The sequence below is a fragment of the Fundulus heteroclitus genome, chromosome 9 (genome assembly GCF_011125445.2).
Source record: "Fundulus heteroclitus isolate FHET01 chromosome 9, MU-UCD_Fhet_4.1, whole genome shotgun sequence".
In the NCBI taxonomy this organism is placed as follows: Eukaryota; Metazoa; Chordata; class Actinopteri; order Cyprinodontiformes; family Fundulidae; genus Fundulus; species Fundulus heteroclitus.
Genome location: NC_046369.1, coordinates 20214981 through 20234342, shown reverse-complemented (window position 1 = coordinate 20234342; position 19362 = coordinate 20214981). Strand labels below are relative to the sequence as shown.

Here is a 19362-nt window from a genome sequence, read left to right as displayed (position 1 = left end):
ATATAATTTGATTTACCTGCTCAAATCAAGGACAAACGCACTAATTTCAAGAAATTTTTAGTTCTGTTTTTGCAGTGCAGACATAGGGCTGAAGCCCTTGCAGTAGCCTGGTTGGATAAAAACACTTTAGGATCCAAATTGCTAACCAAAGTCGCCCACTCACCGTTTCATACAGCCAACAAATCATGGTGACAGATTTGTTACTTTGGTTCAGGTTTTAACAAGGACATCCCCAGCAGTCTACAAGGTTCAAGTGAAGTCAGTGAGCAACATGGCCGCTGCATATATGTTTTGGACCACTGTTCCAATAAAACTAAAAAAAATATCATTGAATACACCTCAGAATGAACTGAACCGGCTAGTCTCCAAATGACGACTGGGCATCCAGAGAGGAAATGCCCAATCCTAAATCTTGACTTAGGACCCCGACAAAAGCAGCTGCCTCCTCGTGTGCCCGCTAAAACCCACAGACCATAAGCTGAACTTTTCATCCTGGTTTCCCAGTCAGCAAATTTGCCAGGATGAAACTGCAAGCACCCAGAGTTGGGGACTACAAAAGCCAAAAATTTAAAAGCCTCAGTTTCCAGTCTTGGCCATCTCAAAACATCTTGTGGATATGGATATTGCACGACCCTTAAAAAAATGAAAAGAGAAAACACAAACGAAGGCCACTAGCCGTGACAAAGCGCTTTATATTTTCAGCTTCAGAGGATCAAATGTAGTCCTTAACAAACCAAACCCTTTCATTTAGCAATGAATCAGATACCAGTGCCAATGCTTTTTTCTACAACAATGTATTCTGTGCCCAACACATGGGAACACAATCCACATGAAGTTAACTTGCTAACAACAAAAAGCTATTTTAAAAAAATCTTATCTCCACAATAAACTGAGCTTTTCCCCCCCTGACAGAATGGCAGCTGACCAAGTCTTCTTCTTGGTAACAACAAGTTATCTTCATGTTTTAAAAGCTAAACCCAACACAGAGTGTTTTATTTGCATGCATAAATAATGAGTTTAGTTGATATATGTAAGTATAAAGCAACTCAGAGCTGATTGTTCATGATGTCAGAAACTGGGACTTCTTTCAGTCTCTCTCTCTCTCTCTCTCTCTGTGGCTCACATATTTATTTTCCTTTTCTTTTGATGAATTAATAGTGTCCAAATTAATATAAAAGAAGATGAAAGGAGCCCCTGATGTGTGGAAAAACCCGTCTCTTTACATTGAGCGTTTTGAAAGGCTTTCAAATATCTGAGCTGAATTGTTACTCACTGAGTCAACACGGAGAAAAGCTTTTGTTTCTCAGGCTGAATTAATAAAACGAGAGCAGCGCCTAAATGTTGGCTGCGAGCAGCAATGACTGGGATCCAAGCAGATTTGAGACATTTGACTCATCCAGCCACTTCAAAGCCCGACACGTGTAGAAGTAGTGTACGTCTTTGCCGTTCAAATGTGGCAAACAACTGAAATACACATCTTGCACCTTTGCACATTTGGAGAACATCGGGGTGTTAGCTCCACCGCAACAGAAAGGTTTGTCTGCAATGAACCTCACCGGCTCAGACCACAGAATTGGATCACTTGTTCTGCAGCTTAAAGAAAGTTAACGTCTTTAAAATCAGTGGTTACATAACTTGTCCAGTTAGTAGAGATGTCGCTCCAAATGTGAGACCCCAACTCTGGTTACAAATATACAGGGGTTGGACAATGAAACTGATACACCTGGTTTTAGACCACAATCATTTATTAGTATGGTGTAGGGCCTCCTTTTGCGGCCAGTACAGCGTCAATTTGTCTTGGGAATGACATACAAGTCCTGCACAGTGGTCAGAGGGATTTTAAGCCATTCTTCTTGCAGGATAGTGGCCAGGTCACGACGTGATGCCGGTGGAGGAAAATGTTTCCTGACTCGCTCCTCCAAAACACCCCAAAGTGGCTCAATAATATTTAGATCTGGTGACTGTGCAGGCCATGGGAGATGTTCAACTTCACTTTCATGTTCATCAAACCAATCTTTCACCAGTCTTGCTCTGTATTGGTGCAGTGTCATCCTGATACACGGCACCTCCTTCAGGATACAATGTTTGAACCATTGCACGCACATTGTCCTCCAGAATGGTTCGGTTGTCCTTGGCAGTGACGCGCCCATCTAGCTCAAGTATGGGGCCAAGGGAATGCCATGATATGGCAGCCCAAACCATCACTGATCCACCCCCATGCTTCACTCTGGGCATGCAACAGTCTGGGTGCTACGCTTCTTTGGGGCTTCTCCACACCGTAACTCTCCCAGATGTGGGGAAAACAGTAAAGGTGGACTCATCAGAGAACAATACATGTTTCAAATTGTCCACAGGCTAAGATTTGCGCTCCTTGCACCATTGAAACCGACGTTTGGCATTGGCATGAGTGACCAAAGGTTTGGCTATAGCAGCCCGGCCGTGGATATTGACCCTGTGGAGCTCCCGATGGACAGTTTTGGTGGAAACAGGAGAGTTGAGGTGCACATTTAATTCTGCCGTGATTTGGGGAGCCGTGGTTTTATGTTTTTTGGATACAATCCGGGTTAGCACTCAAACATCCCTTTCAGACAGCTTCCTCTTGCGTCCACAGTTAATCCTGTTGGATGTGGTTGGTCCTTCTTGGTGGTATGCTGACATTACCCTGGATGCCGTGACTCTTGATACATCACAAACACTTGCTGTCTTGGTCACAGATGCACCAGCAAGACGTGCACCAACAATTTGTCCTCTTTTGAACTCTGGTATGTCACCCATAATGTTGTGTGCATTGCAATATTTTGAGCAAAACTGTGCTCTTACCCTGCTAATTGGACCTTCACACTCTGCTCTTATTGGTTCAATGTGCAATTAATGAAGATCGGCCACCAGGCTGGTCCAATTTAGCCATGAAACCTCCCACACTAAAATGAGAGGTGTTTCAGTTTCATTGTCCAACCCCTGTAAAAGTATTCAGACTCGACCTACTTGTGCCTTTAAGATTTGAGTTGGGCTTAGAAAAATGACTTGTGGCCATCACTTCTTATTTGCTTTACGTGGGGTTGGCGACCTGTCCAGGATGCTCTTTATCTTAGAGCTCTTTGCCCGAAGGATGAATTAAGCGCAGAAAATGGACTGACGACTCAAACGCTAAAAATACTCCATCGTTCTCCTCTTTTTGTGCTTTTATTTTTGGTGAGACCTGAACAATTCAATTAACAAGAAACGTGCAGCCAAAGGCTTTTTTGTCAATAATCACTGTCAAACAGTTTTTGGTTTTCTGAATATGATTTTTTTTTAAATATGCCAGCCAAACATTTACAAATGGGACCCAAACATGTAGGAAGTGGTTTGGATAATACTTCATGTATTATTAGATGTGATAGAGGAAAAAGTGGGACCATTCCAGGTTTTTAAGTGTGTTGCATAATCAAAAGTGGTTTTGTTAGGGCCCTCTCACTCCTGATTAAGACCATGGTATGATCTCCAGGGTCTTCAGTCCGTCGGGTATGTTTTTTACTTAGTGCATAGATTTCCTCCCTGCTGCTTTCTTAGTCGTCCAATAAGACGATACCTCATCTTTTTGCACCTCCATCATCAGTTTCAGCCTATCTGAACCACCATCAATGTTTTCATCCGGTTTTCGGCTGCATGAGAAGATGTAGGTGAGAAGGTCCTCTTTGCAGATGCACCGCACCTCCAAATGTGCCACACTGTGCCATAAGCTGAACCCTGCGCAGCTCTTAATGCTCATATTTCAGAGTGTTGTCAGAGGGAATCATGTACAGCAAATCCAGAATCAATGTGTTTTTATTTTTATTTTTACTAATTAATGTGATTACACCAAGGCTCTGAAAACTGGGAGATCCAGCAGCAGTGGTTGTGAGATTAGATTTTAAACCATGAGAAGCAGAAACTTTGATCTTTGCCCCCATTTTATTGTGAAACATCTCGGCAGGACTTCTCTTTGATTGCGTGGCCGATGCATTTCGCATTAAAACTACTGCCTGGGGAACTCAGAGCAGCTCACGGTGGAAACCATATGTTTACATACACTAAACAAAAGTCCTCAAAACAAAGCAAAAGCTGTTGTGAAGGCGCCCGCTCAATCTGGTTAATAGACTGTCATCATCCACAATGAGGGGAGTCCTGCACTATCATGGGCTAAAAGGCCACAAGCAACATAAAAGGACAGATTTAAATTGGCTAATGCGCACAGGGACAAAGACCATTGGAGACATGTCCTTTGGTCTGAAGAAACTCAAATTCAAACGTTTGGCCATAATTGTTCACACTGTTTCCCAGATGCTAAGGTAAACTTGCACACGCCATAGCCACTTTAGCAGGGTGCTGCACTATCACGCACATTGCATATCGTATTATCATGTGTTATATAAATAGGCTGGAGTCTTGTCTGCTGCAAAAACATTTCCAATATGTGCAATATTTATTTGCTCTATTTACTTTTTTTTATCTTCTACTCTTGGTGTTTCTTTAGAGCTAATTTTAGATTAGACTGGTTTGTTCTTTCATTGCTAACAATTACTGTCTGTGTCTTTGCAGCCGTCACACCCGAATTTCCCCACTGCGGGACAATAAAATCTTCTTACCTTAAGGTGTTTACAGAGTACATGGGCCTACAAACCTGACTCAGTTACCCCAGATCTGTAAGGAGGAAAGGGCCCAATGCGGTACCGCGCGCGAGCTATTTTTAGAAACACAACGTCACGATGACGTCACATCACGTGGTACGCAGTGGGGCAAACTCCGGAAAGCCGCCGTTGTTTCGCTGTAAGAGACGTGCGTTAGCCTAGGTTTTACTCGGTAAACGACTGCTTTTTCCAAATCTAAGACCATGGTTTTTAAACATTGTTGCTATGGAACGTGCAACAGCGACTCGAGTTACGCTGATCGGCCGTATATGAAGGATGTTTTCTTCAAGACTGCCAAGGAGAAATGTGTACGCTTCGGGGCGGTCGGCCTACACAACAGTTCAACCCGGAAAAAGTTACCAAATTCAAGTACATATGTAGCAAGCATTTTGTCGGAGGAAAGGGTACAACCGAAGAACATCCTGACCCAATTCCAGCGACATCAAGTCAAGGTAAGAGTATTTTGGTGGCCGACATGTTAATAAAGTAGCGCCTGCTACCATGATCGCATATAGGCTATCATGGTAGCAGGCGCTAACATGATAGCCTGCTACCAGGATAGCTTACTCAAAAACATTTCAAATGAGACAAACATTAAACATATACCCATTCCTGGACGGTGATTGCAAACAACAACAACAAAAAAAAAACGGCCGACGCTGCCATGATCGCCGCGCAGGAAAAAAAAACAAAGCTTACCGTTCATCAACTCGGCCAGTTTTCCAGTCTTTTTAAGCCTCGAACCTCAAGCCATCGTTTGAGCTGAAGGTTGGTGTGTTCTTCGACAGTGCGACCAGTAAACCGTGTGCCTGGGACATCGTCTTGGGAAAGTTTAACGGCTGTAAAGTCGGTCATATCTGTTATCCGTGCGTTCTCTCCTGTATGCGTTCTCTCCTGTATGCCCTACCTAAGCGGCAAAAGGGGCGTTGCTCTTGAGACGGTGACGTCACGTGCGCGGTACCGCATTAAAGCAAACTCTTGTTAGAAGCTGGTGAAAGGATGCCCAGGTTGTTTAAAGGGGACATAACATGTTAAATCCACTTTTTCAGCCCTTAGATACCTTTTGTTTTATTCTTGGGGCCTCTGGAAGTACTCAAAGTTAGTCTTCCAAGGTGTTATTTAGATATCTTTAGATTCCTTTGCATCATATTTTTTCAAGTTGTTCAGATTTATCTGTTTGCTGTTACGTTTTCTTCTCCGTTACGTCACAACTGTTTTTGTGGAACGTCTAAATAAGGTAATATGCCATCTTTCCGCCGTGTTCAGTAGTCCAAACTCAAGGATGCCGATAATGTTCAGTTTTTTTGGTGTATTAACCCACAAAAGTCCCTCCTCCAGCCTCCATTATCAGAACCTTGTCAAGTGGCTGGTTAAACTTTAGTTTTTGTGGGAATGTACTGTAAATAGTTTTAGCAAGATTTTTAAAGCTGGTATTACTCTAGCACAGGGGTGTCAAACTCATTTCTATATAGGGCCACTTTGGTGTCATGAAGTCATTTAAAGGGCCGGTTGCACGTGTATAGAAGATACTTTTCATTTCATAATTTCATTCCAGTTCACATAGAAGTATAAAAAATGCACAGTAACATAAAATTAGCAACCTTAGGCCCAGTTTATACAGTTTATCTGCAAAAATAGTTGATATTGGGGTGAGTTACACTTACAGGAGGCACAGATTTAGCCACTTTATAGACTTTAAAAGGATATATGCCTCTACTTTATGACATGATGCCTTTTTTTTTTTGGCTCTTGGAGGGCCGGATTATTTACCTTGACGGGCCGGATTTGGCCCGCGGGCCTTGAGTTTGACACCTGTGCTCTAGCATTTAGCATAATGTAACAATTGTAACAAATATAAATGAACTAAAAGTGTAAAGATGTGGTCTGATTTCCGATAGGTGTAATCTGATAGACAGAAAAAAAAGGTTGTGTGTCTTTTTTCAGTATGGAAACGTCCTTTACTGTCCCACGGTGTGGAAATTTGGGTTTTGCAGTCTGTGTAAAGTGCTGGTTTTAGCTGTATACGTGCAATTTGGAGGAGTGTGCGCTGCTTTCTAGCTGGGAGATCTATTCAACGGAGAATGCAGTGTCTTGATAATGTCACAATTTATTTTACCACCTATAATACTAGACCCCATGAGGGATAAAGCAAGTAAGAAACTGGATGGATGGATGGATGGAATACTAGCACATGGTTGTTTCTATTATAGCACTGGAAATTAGGTACAAAAATGATAATAACAGGGAAAATAGTGGGATGTTTTCTAAGTTGATTCAAAATCGACCAAGAGCGAAAAATCCAGTTAAAAAAATCATAGCTAAAGATGAACATGTAACCCAGAACTTTCATGTTTTGATGTTTTTGTTGCTCAAACCTTTGTATAAGAATAATAGCAGTGAAATCTTGCTGTGACGACAGTGATGTCGGAGGACTAAAACAGGATAAATGTGCTCAGAACCTGAAAAGCCGTCACAATAATTAAATTTTTTAAATAAAACTACTGGTACTGATGGAAGTTACTTACCCTGTGCTTGTGTGTGCAAGGGAGGGCCTTTAAAGGCGCTGAATTTGTTAAAATTCAGTTTTCCTACCAATCAGCCACCCACTATGTGCCGCGCTTGTAAATGAGATGGCAGCCAAACACAAAATACAGTCGCTCATTTTAAAGTCAATGAGGAATAAAAAGTAAAGTAGCTGTCACAGCTTCTGTCTGTGTCATGCTGACTGGCCTCTCCATTCATTATATTAATAAGCTGAATATGTGTGTGTGAGAGAGAGAGAGGGAGAGAAAATAAAAGGACAAAAGCAGAAAGAAGCTAAACACGTGAACACGTTTTTAAAGCTCTGGACCTGCTGCCTCCTGACTCTGCTTTTCAAACGGGTGGCCTTTTTGTCACCATCGTGCGCCGGCTGAGAGCGGCCAGAGAACAGACACAGCATATGGTCTCCTCCTAACCTTTTCCGACGCCTCCTGCGGCGCCCCCCTTCTCTGGTTTTTTTGAGTGGCTGCGACAAACCGGCTGCCCCGTCGAGAGGCAGCAGAGCGTGCGTCAGGGCCGCTCCTCCGCTAACGCGCGTTAGCTGAACTTTGCTGTCACTGGAGGGACGGGTTTCAGGGTGAAAAACCTTACATAACTCGGTGGATAAGTCAGACGTAAAAGAAACGCTTTGAAACTCAAAGCCACCCCCCCACCCCCTCGTTCCTCTGAGTCTGTCAAAATTTGCTGTGCAAAATGGCTTTCAGTCACAGCGAGGATGCCTCCGGGGCCCCTGGGAACTTTCAATAGCCGCCCGGACAGCAGAGCAGCACGCTACGAGGAGGATTACGCGCTCCTATTTAGCTCCGCATTGACACGCGGTGCATATGAAAAGTTTTTTTGAGGGCATATTGTTCTGTTTTGAAGGATTAAAAATGGAATGGAGCAGATGCCGTCTTGCCTCAAGTGTCCAGGCCGCTGTCGGTGATAATCCTGAGGGGTTCAGGTGCAGGAATCTGTGAATGCCTCTGTGTGTGTGTGTGTGTGTGTTTGTACGGCTGTGTCTTTCACATCTTCTCATGTATATTTTTTGAGTTGTTTGCTTTTCAGACCCCCCCTCCTCCTCTCCCCTCTCCTCCGCTCCCCTCCGCTGTGCTTTTCATCCTTGAACAACACGTCAGTCAGGTGTTCTCCGAGGACTACAGAGCGAGGAAGGAAGAGAGAGGTGTGGGGACAATGAGAAAGAGGCGGAGAGAGAGAGAGACAGACAGAATAAAAAAATGGGGGAGGGGAGATGGGATTTCTGAAAGACTTCTAACTTCCAAGCTGACTGTCATATAGTTGTGCTTGCCAGAGGGGAGAGCACCTTTAAGCATACTGGATGAGAAACGATGTGGAGGGACTACAAAAGCAAAGTAATACATAATAAGCAGCACTGAGTCTGCAGTGCTCTGCCAGCTAACCTACATGAGATTGGCGTGGAGCAGAAAATTTTGGAAGCGCTTAAAATGTCAGCAAAGGCCTTGGACTGAAAAGGGCTTCGCCTTTTACGGCGCCCCGTAATGAGATTTAGACGGAGCGCATGCAGTTGTTGGTTCGGGATGATCGCCTTGACACGTGGATTTCCATAGAGATGAGGAACGACGACAGGAGGAGAAACCAACACATATCTTAGTGATGACTAAATATAAAGCTGTAAGCACCATAAGCAAATACGCGTCTCTGTTCGCAGCCTTTGATGAACACAATGAGGCGAAGATCACAGAGACAAGTATTGAATCATGTTGCTGTTTCTTCTGTGGCACCACTCGGGCCTTTGACTGCTCGCTACCCTTATTAAACCCAAGAGGATTGTGTTTTTTTTTTTTTTTTTTTTTTTTTTTAAGAACTCTGGCCTTGATCCTAAAGGAAAATCTAGAAACATGCTGCTGTTTGAACACAACGTCCCGTGGTTTGTTTTGTTGCACCACCCAGAGCTCAAACATTGGCGTATTTGAGCCTGCATTGACACGCAGCCAGGCGCGTTTTTTTTTTCTTTTTTTCCCGTGTGCCAAAACTAACTGCATCCTCGCAGGGATGGAGCGCGGGGAAAGTGCTGCTCGTTTTGTCCTTTTACTCACAGAGCAGAGCAGGTCACGCCGTCGCCGTGTTACGTTTTAGTGCTCGGGAATTATCGGAGCGTCTGAGCTCAATCTTCCTCTTTAGTTAAGCTTGTAGGTGTCTGCTCTGCTGATCATAACTCGGTAATCAGCGACCGAACCTGAGCAGGAAGAGTAATGGGGTTCTCTGCATGCTTCCTACATCCAGCTCCCCCTTTTAAAATGCAGGCCGGCTCCTTCGCAGTCACTTCATTATGTAGAAATGATAATTATGCCCCCAATGGAAGCTGGCTTCACCAACATGGACCACGGCCCTCGTTCAGGTCCACTGGCAAGCCGGTCCTGACTGTCAACAGGATGTATTTAGAGGGCCTCGCTGAACTATTTTTACACATTGTGTGTTGTGTGATGTCACAGCCTCAAACAATACGTTTTATTGGGATTTCAAGCAAAAGGACACAAAGCAGTGCATAACTGTGTATGTGGATTTTATGGCTTTCAAGATTCTTTACAGATGAAAATCTGTGTGGCTAGCATCGGGATTCAGCCTTTGGTAAAAATCGATGGCAAGAATCCTTATAAGGATTATTTATTCACCGAGAACATTAGTGAATAAACAGCCAAAGACAAAAGGAACACAGCAGACAGGTAAAGGAGAGTTTTGCAGATGTTTAACACAGGTTTAGGATGGAAAACAATATGCAAAGCGCATGCACTGATTTGCAAAACGTATTCCCAACTCTTTTTTTTCACATTTTGGGATTTAGCAACCAGATATTGTAGTATTTTATTAGGATAGGAAATCATACGTGGCCTTTATTTTTTCTTAAAAATGTAGAAAAATAAAATAAAACAAGCCTTCCAAAACATGGCACAACTGCAAACCTACCAGGACCGTCAGGCACAGCACTATGTTTTGTTTTACACTTCAAGAATCTTTTTGGAAAGGTCAGAAGAAAAGAAGATGCTAAAGAAAGCCTCAAGATGTCATATTTCAACTTTGAGTTGTCAGATGAGAGAAAAGATTGTCTTGTTTTTTTTTTCTTTTACCCAAATGCAAAGCATGGTGTTTCTTTAAAAAAAAAAAACTCCAGATTCCCTGAAGAACATTATCTAGACTGTGAAGCACAGTGTTAACAGAATCACACTGTGGGAATGCTTAGCTACAGCAATGAACAGGTAAACGAAACACAGGAGAATCCTGGGGGGAAAAATGGTAGAGGCTATAAAAAAAATTAGACAATAACCCTAAATACACAGCTAGAGCTACAAGGTTTTAGATCAGGGCTTCATCATGTGTTAAAGCGGCCTAGTCAAAGTCCAGGTCTGAGCCCAATCAGCAATCTGCAACTTGACTTGAAAAAAAATTAAGGTTTATGGTAACTTTGTGTCCAATTTGACTGAACTGGGGCCATTTTAAAAGAAGAGTGACCAAATACGTAGTGTTTTGATGTTGAAAGCTATTAGACATGCAGAACCACAAAACATTTCCAGGTGGACGAACGGCTCTACAAAAGGACTGTACAAACTCAGGGGGGGGGTTAGGGTTAGATCTAAATGTGCACCCCGGTTCAGATTTTAATTAGTAAAACTGTTAAAAGCCACGTGTCACTCTTTGATTTCCACAACGTTGTGATAGCCTATCGCAATTAATTACCCAAACAGAGAAGTTGTGGCTTTAACCTGGCATGGCCACCCCTGGCCACCCCCTGGTGGCGCCCCTGCTCAAGAGGCATAAGCGCTCCTGCAAGCCACTGTGTTCATATCATGTATTAGAGAGACAAAAAAAAGGAAAAATTTAGCACCCCTGCTGTAAAGGCGTCTTACACAACTTCCCTCTGAGGAGGAGCCGAACAGAAATCTTTCAGATTCACGTTTTTCCTTTTGCTTTATTTAACATCACAGGACAAAAGGGAGAAGATTGTAGAAAGAAAACAAGGATGCATTTAAGCCCTTCAGTCACAACGCAAAGACTCTGAACTTGCACGCAATGAAACTCATGTTGAGTTAATGAGCACATTAGAGGATAAATGGCCACTTAGTTCTGCAGCAGATTTTCAAGTGTGCTACAGGGAGAACGGGCGAACACGTTTCAGGACAAATTATCGCTCCGCCGTCTAAAACCTCGCAGAGTAGACGGCGCATTAGGGCCCCGACGTAAACCCGTGCAGAGGGGTTTAATGAAACTGAAGCAGAGCTCACTGTTTAAAAGGGCTAAAAACAGAAGCCCAAAGTCTTTCTCTATTACTCATTTCCTGCCCTACCTCTGAACCGAGGCGTTTGCTTGGGAGGAAGCGGAAAAAAGCGACCCCGGCTCCGATTGTTTGTCAAGTCAGACGGGTTTGTGTGCTTTCCCTCTCCCTCCCGGGCGACAGTAAGGGATTTGGTCGAGGAAATTCAGGTCAGACACACACAGATTAGTCAGACCCGGTCCGGCCAGATAAACGTCCAACATGCTGATTAGATGACGCTGTTCGTGATTAAAAGATGAAAAAAAGAGACCAAGGCAAAGTTTATTTCTTTTTCTTTAAAAAGTAACGTGTATTATATTTGTTGTGTAAGGATACAGTACAGACACACAAAACAACCTGTGAAGAAAAAAAAAAATCCACAACAGTAAAAAAAAAAGTGGAAAAAAAAAAAATACATGAAAGGAATATCAAATGTTTTTGTAAATATAAATGAGGCGGCTGGGTTCATTTTAAAATGAGCAGATTTAAACTATCCCTGAGATGTGGTCGGACTGGAGAAAATGCCATAAAAAGGACAATTAAGAGTCAACTCTTTAGGGGGAAGGGATTTACTTCAAAGCCTTCCTAAATGATGCGGTCAAATGGGTCCAAAAATGAGAAAGACAAAAAAAAAAAAAAAAAAGTCTAGGAAGTCATGTAAGAATAATAATGGTGTAAAAAAAAAAAAAAACAGTTAATTAAAAGAGCCTGAAACCACAACAGTCACGTTCCTTGTGTCCCTTATCGTCAATAATCAAAGTGTGCGCAGCTTTACTGAGTTTTTCCTCCGACAAAAGGGAAGCATTTGGAGTTTCATCAGTGCTGTTTTCTTTGGCCGAGCTGCTGAAGAAGAAGTTAAAGTTTCTGCAATCCTATCTGGGAAAGCATAGCACTTATCACACGGCTCAATTTCCAATTCCCTCACAGGTACAAACACACACACACACACACACACACACACACACACACACACAGAAAGAATACTAAATGAGGCCGCAGCACAAAACAATCTCCCAGACAGAGCCGGTGAAAGAAAACAAGGTGGACAAAAAGGAAAGACATCCATTATAATGTGAGCTTAGAGAGAGAGAGAGAGAAATAGGTGTAACTATTCATATGCTCCTTAAAGAGGGAAGAAACAACATGTTTCAATCCATTAAAGGACTCCTCGCTCCGTGCAGGCAGAGGTGGCTGCCTCCATCACATTAGCTGGAATGGAGAGGCTGCCCGACAGAGGCGAGCTCCGGGCCATTACGCCACCCCGGAGCGAGGAGCAGTAATTGCGGTGGGAGAGCTCAATCAGGCGCCGTGTTTGTCTCTGTGATCATCTCTGTACCCGGCCTGGTCCTCCGAGCCCGTCTTTCAGCCGGCCGCTCACGAGGAGCCGCCTTAGCTCAGACCTGGCCGGTTCTGATCGACCAAGCAGGCTCCGACGTCTAGAGATTCCCCGACGGGGGAAAAACTTTGCACCTGGTGTGAGCTTTTCCTCGCAGCGGCTCTTCCCGACCGGACGGCCGCGCAGCATCCAGAGCGGCGTTCTAGACAATCGACAATGTGCGGCACAAACACATCCCCTCTTGTTTGTAGTGCCTTCCTGTGACTCACGCACATTACGTCTGTTGTGGTGGCCAGAAAGCAGACCATTTGCTGTCAACAGCAGCCTTTTTGGGAAACAAACGTCTGGTTTCTCCTCTGAATGCATTTCAGAGCGGAGGAAAACGCCGGCTAAGCAGGATTACCCGACTTGCTGTGCTTCACAACGGCGAAAGAACGAGAAAAAACGGTACAGCGCTTGTTCAGAAATGAGTGCAAAAACTACTTTTGGAAGAAAAACAAAAATCTTTAGCTCAACTGTTCCTCTCTAGGGGCGCGTTCTCTAAAGAGATCTAGCAGAGGTGAGGCCTGTGCCTTGGTTTACACGTTTTTAATGAAAGGAAAGCAAAAACTAAAAATCGGGCTGTCAAGGCACAGTTGTCATGTATACTAACAAGAGCGTAAAGTTTTTACATTCATTTATGGATATATATATATATATAAAACAAAAAAGAAATGAGCTGTATGTTTAAGCTGTTAAATACAGAAACAGTCTTTGGACAAACTCGGTGAGGGAACGTCGGTACGGCGACATCCACAAGCCGGCAACACGTGGAGAGGGCAAATGTTTCCCGATTGTCACCTTTACAACAAGAAACAAACGAGAAAATCCAACAACATGCGCCGACGACGCAGAGGTAGGACGAAGGGTCAGAGGTTCCCGTCGTCCAGCATCTTGTTGACCCCGTTGCAGATCCTCTGCAGGTGGGCCCTGTAAACCTCGGAGGGCCCGTACAGAGCCGCCAGGAAGTCGCAGTCGGCGAAGTGGTTGAAGACGTGGTTGACCCGCGAGTGGCTCTTGGCGGTCAGGTGGCGGCGGATGGCCTGGTGCAGGAGCTCGCGGCAGTCGTTCAGGATGCCCGCCATGACGCGGCGGTCGAAGGTGAACTCGATCTGGTGGAAGCTGACGGCGGTCATGGCCAGCGTGTGGACCTTCTTCCTGCGAGGAGGAGGAGGAGGAGGAGGAGGAGGAGAGCGGCTGTAAGTTTCTGCACCAGCGCAGCGGCAAGAGTAAAAAATAGAAAGTGCTGTCTTGTGATTTTTCTGGAGGAAACTTTCACTGCCCCCCCCCTCCTTCCCCAACACAGCACTGTCCTCCACGCTAATACAGATCCCTGTTTTCCAGACTGTGCATTTATGTCAGCTTCATAGGCCTCTGACTTTCACTGTTTTAGTGGAAAATATACAAAAGGGATGTAAACGTCAATTTCATTAAGCTGCTTCCATCAGCACACGAAGAACAAAACCCACTCCACTGCAGGTTTTCTACGCAAGGTTCGTCGACTCCTGAGAAACAACGTTGCTTTAAGTCGGAGGTTTTCAAGTCAAACGGCCTAATAAAACACAAACCGGGGCATTTAACCCGAGCTGGAAAACGAAGACAGGTTATACCCCGTGTGGATGAGGAAGTTGCTGAGAAGAAGAGAAAGCAAATTAAAACACCTCCGACAAATAAAGTTCAGCCATATCTATTAATACTGTATGCCAGGGAACCCTGAAATGGGAACCATGTCACTTTGGGCTAACGGTGAGCCTGTCAATCAGCCAGTGACCATGGTGAGGACATGCTTACTCAGCATTTTGAAGGCTTGTCCTGTTTAAACGTCAGGCGTTTAGTCTGCTGTCCTCCTGACTGCTAAAGGGAGCGAGATAGATCCAAAAATCTGTCTGAGGCTCCCCTTTAGGAACAAGACTGTAGCAGTCTGGCTAAGGGATTTAGAGAGGTCTCTAAACAATCTCTGTAGGACAGCCAACAGTTCAAGGTCTGGCCGTCGGAGCGAGTTCACCTCTAATGCTGACTGCAAGATGCTAAAAGGCGTCTTCAGAGGCCCTAAAATATCTTCACAGACTCCAAAGCAGATTCTTGCTCATTTTTGATATGAACGTGCATGTCTGGACATTCAGAACGAGGCTGCACAGGTTTAACTCTTGATGAGAATTGTGAAGGCCAGACTAAAGTTAGCCTAAGATTGATACTTGTTGCACCTTCCAGTAAAACAGTTTGTTTTGAAGGCTAACCAAGGCTAACCAAGGCTAAGAGCTCCCTGGTGGTCTAGTGGTTAGAATTCGGCGCTCTCACCGCTGCGGCCCGGGTTCAATTCCTGGTCAGGGAACATAATTTATGGGGGGAAGTGGTGGCCAAGTGGTTAGAGCAGCGTGCCTGCGCTCTGAGAAGGATGCAAGTACCCGGTTCAATCCCCACAGCCTGCACTCTGGGTCCCTGAGCAAGACCCTTAACCTCTGATCACTTCCCAGGCGCCGCCCACTGCTCCCCAAGGGGATGGGTTAAGATGCAGAAGTGAATTTCTCCATTGTGAGATCAATAAAGTTCTATTATTTTTATTTTTATGTTGTGAAGTGCGTTTCTCAATTAACTGGGTTGCAGTTCTATCAATTTATTGACACGGACCTCCAGTCCCTTCACTGCAAAAACTGATCTAAAAACAAGTAAAATGTTCTTAAAGTTAGTGTATTCGTCCTTGATTTGAGCCAGTAAATAAGATTATCTGCCAATGGAATGAGTATTTTTGCCCCTAAAAAAGGATAATTAGACATACTGCACTTGAAATAAGATGATGTAGATGAATTGTTCCTGTTTTAAGTGGGAAAATCTTATTCTATTGGCAAGTCATCTTATTTACCTGCTCTAATCAAGGACAGATACACTCATTTAAAGAAAATGTTACTTATTTTTAGTTCCGTTTTTGCAGTGTGTTGCTGCACCTAAAGTTGAACACGATGAACCCTGCGCTTCATGCTTCAGTTTCTGTCAGTCACCAGTGGATAAAGAAACAGGATCAACGATCAGATTAAAAACCTTATGCATATTTGACCCTTTCACTTCAAATCGAACCCCTCAAAGGAAAACTTGTCCTCCAAGTTGAAGTTGGGCTGTGACTGTCCACCAAAAATGTAACCCTTGGCTTCTGAGAAGGATTATGGCCACTGCTGTCTGTATTTCTTGTAACGATGGCACTAGAACTCAAGGCTCTCGCTGTGTGGGGTTAAAGATGAAGGTGCAGCTTGGACTATAATTTTTCTATTTATTTTCTCTCATGTTTGTATCCATGTTTACATGTACGAATGCTGTTCTGAGAGGTTGGATGAAGAAATTAAGCGTCAAGTATAACAGGAGTATGGGGATAAAGTTCTCTGCCAACTTTCTGCAACATGACTAATAGTTTTATTCCGTTATTAGCCTCACAAAGGAGACCTATGAGTGTGTTTAACTGCTGATTTGTTTGTTACAAAAGTCTATTTGATAAAAAAAGAGAATGTATCAGTTTTTTTTATAAACCCTGCAAACTTTAATCCCACAGCAGAGGCCATCAGAGCTGAGGCTGAAAGAGAAGCAGGCAGAGTAAGCTAAAAACTACCTGCTTTCCCCCTGCGTAAATACCAACATACCTTCGAAACTGGGTCTTCAGCGCTGCAGGAAGGTTTGCAGGCCTGCTGTGCTTCCTGTTCAAACCTGATAACGGCAATATGCTGGTGGATGTAACGCTAACATTAGCATAATGGTATTTATTCATTAAATGACTTTGTTCCATAATGCAAAAGCAACCGAGAATAAATACTGTCCGCTGCTTGTCCAACAAATGAAGTCAATAGGAAAATAAAATCAACAGAAACCCAGTCAACTGCCCGACATACAGTATTTTTTACAGCAGGGGTCGCAACATGATTTGGTGCTGATGCGCTAAAATAAGCATTTCTTTATTTGTGAAACCGATACCAAAGTATAACCTTACAACATGCTCAACATTCTTCAAATTAACACAAGGGGAAGGCTTCACTTTTTTTTGTAGGAGTTCTTAAAAAAAATACTACGTTATTCTCATAATTTTACGACTTTATTCTTGTAATTTAGCCCCCCCCCCCCCAAAAAAAAAAAAAAAAAAAGAAAACAGTAATCACACCTGCCGAAACGGGGTCACTAGTCTGTGGCTCTGTTATTTTGGGGGTTGCAGACTGAGAAGGTTGGCAGAAATATTCACAACCATATTTTGTTACAAACACAAGAGCTGAGTATTTTTTAATCAGGATTTTATATGACTGATCATAAAAAAGTAGTGCATAATGGTAAATTGCCTGTACTTGTATAGCACTTTATCAATGCTTGAGGGCCCCAAAGCATTTTACACTATATTCAGTCATTCACCCACCCACCCATTCACTTACACGCTGGCAGTGGTGAGCTACGTTGTGGCCACACCTGCCCAACAAATCTGACTAGAGTTGAGTTGCTTAGCAAGAAGAATAGAATAACATTGAAATTTGTAGATATGCAAAGCTGGTGGACATGCCCTAACCAACTTGCAGCTAAATAAAAATTGCACCCAACAGCAAGATTGAAAACAACTTCTTGCTTTACTTTGCGGTGATATTTCACATTAGCTCCCAGTAAACAAAGATTACGAGAATATAACCAGAAAAACCTTCTAATGGTTTCTAAAGGGAATATTTTCCATCTCACCTGAAGTTTTCCACCAGGATCAGCTCCTCGCTGTTGAACTGGTTGTTTCTGTAGAGCACTCCCAGCTTCACCACCATCTTGATCAGGTTTTTGATGATCTTCTGGGACTCCTTGCGGTTGCGCGTGTACTCCTTGGTCACGCGGTACAGCTCGTCCAGCACTTCGCTGCTGGTGTCGTCTATGAAGAGGTTAGCCATGCTCTTGGTGGCCATCTTGCTCATTAGCTTCTTCTGTGCCTGTAGGGCCAGGCTCTTGGTGCTGAAGGAGTCCATGGTCAAGTCTGGGTCAGGGGAACAGAGCAAAAAGAGACGACAGCACCTTGGTTAATGGTTGTCCCCCCCAACAAGTTATAGCTCAGATTACAGGACGTGCTTATAAAAGAGGATGTTTGTTCAATGGCGCTCTGCAGTTCACACAAAACTAGTAACTACAGCAACCTTTTAACCAAACATCCTGTTTGACCGTGCATTCCCATGGTAGCCTGCGACGTGTGAGGTTATTGCAAATAACGTTTACACTGATAGTGTTTTAACTGCAGGGCCAAAAAAAACTGCAGGGCCAAAAAAAAAAAAAAACGTCTTTTTATCAGATAATGAGCCGAGGCAGCTGCCAAATTAGTGCCAGCACCCCTCTGGCTCGGTAGTTAAGAGAGGAATGTGTCATCACGAGTGCGGGAGTAACGTCGCTCAAGCTGCAAGCAGGCAGGGCAGCAGGTGTAATCTGGACGTCTAGTCCGCCCCAAACCCGTCCAGGGAGCAGGGTGTGTACGTGCTTGCGTTTAAAGCGAGCTGCAGATCAGTCCCCGCATGCGCCGGGCCCGACTTTAAGTGTGATTCTTTGTGTTTGTGTGCCAAGTGAGGTGACTCAGTGACAGGCTGCGCGCATGATAAAAGCCCGTGAATGGTGGGAGGTCATGGGGGCCGACGGCTTTCACAGCAGGTTTACACATTCCTCTTTTCAAAAGGAATAAAAAAAAAAAAGAAAAAGAATCCATTTTTCTTTTTAACCTTTTTCGAATCTCCCTGCATCACCTGGGAGGATGTGGAAAAATAACAGAAACGTGTTTATTTTTCCCCCCGCAGCCGTACGATGAGCTTAATTTCTAAAAACACTCGTTTACATAAATACCACATAAACTGGATCTGCCCATAGGGAGAGAGAGGAGCTGTAATTTCACATTAAAAACATTTCTTTCCATTTAAACTCTGTATGTTCTTGAGTCCATGCATACTACTCAACACAGGTGCATATCAATAAATCAGATTATCATGGTAAGTTGATTTATATTACTTCATTCAAACCCCTAAATTAATATAGCATATTAGAGTCAAGACACTCAGTGATCAAGTGTAAGAGTTTACTTTTGATGAATACAGTTAACAGCTTTTAAATTTTAACTTCACATAAGACCAATAAAATATTTTTTTATTATAGAAATGTTATGTCAGTGTTACGGTTCACTCAGTCACGTGGAAAACTGCTGACTTGAGTCTCTGACACCCTCCACACTGCAACCTGGCAGCCAGATTGATAACGTGTAGCACTTCATGTTCTGCACATCATCATCAGTGCGGGACTGCTCCGTTTGGGCAAAGGAGGGTCGTTTAGCAGAACTCTCCGAGCTGATTGGGCGAAATGACACCTAGTGCCCGCCTACCAAAGGTTGGTTTTAGCCAATGACGGTATCAAATTAAAGTCACGAGGAAGCACAGCAAGGTGAGCCGGTCGAGGCACTTCTTGCTGTTCTATCAAAACGAAATTGTGGATTCTTACAAAACAGATGCGGTAGCAGCAGCGACACGTGTAAAAACTGCGTGTTTTTAATCTTTAATATC

At 43.7% G+C, this 19362-nt stretch overlaps 1 protein-coding gene across 3 annotated transcripts in view; it reads right to left on the bottom strand.

Annotated features, from left to right (window-relative positions):
- Positions 1–11742: 11742 nt before the first annotated feature.
- Positions 11743–19362, bottom strand: part of tnfaip8l1 (tumor necrosis factor, alpha-induced protein 8-like 1) — a 33024-nt gene continuing 25404 nt past the window's right edge. For 2 of the 3 annotated variants that reach the window (XM_021324250.2, XM_021324251.2), the window contains exons 2-3: positions 17528–17807; positions 11743–13990 (exon numbers count right to left, since the gene is read on the bottom strand). In XM_021324250.2, the coding sequence (XP_021179925.2) occupies positions 13702–13990; positions 17528–17799 (561 nt within the window). In that variant the 5' untranslated portion in view covers positions 17800–17807 and the 3' untranslated portion in view covers positions 11743–13701. Of the gene's footprint in view, positions 13991–17527; positions 17810–19362 lie in introns of all 3 variants that reach the window. The other variant, XM_036141199.1, reaches the window with a different exon arrangement.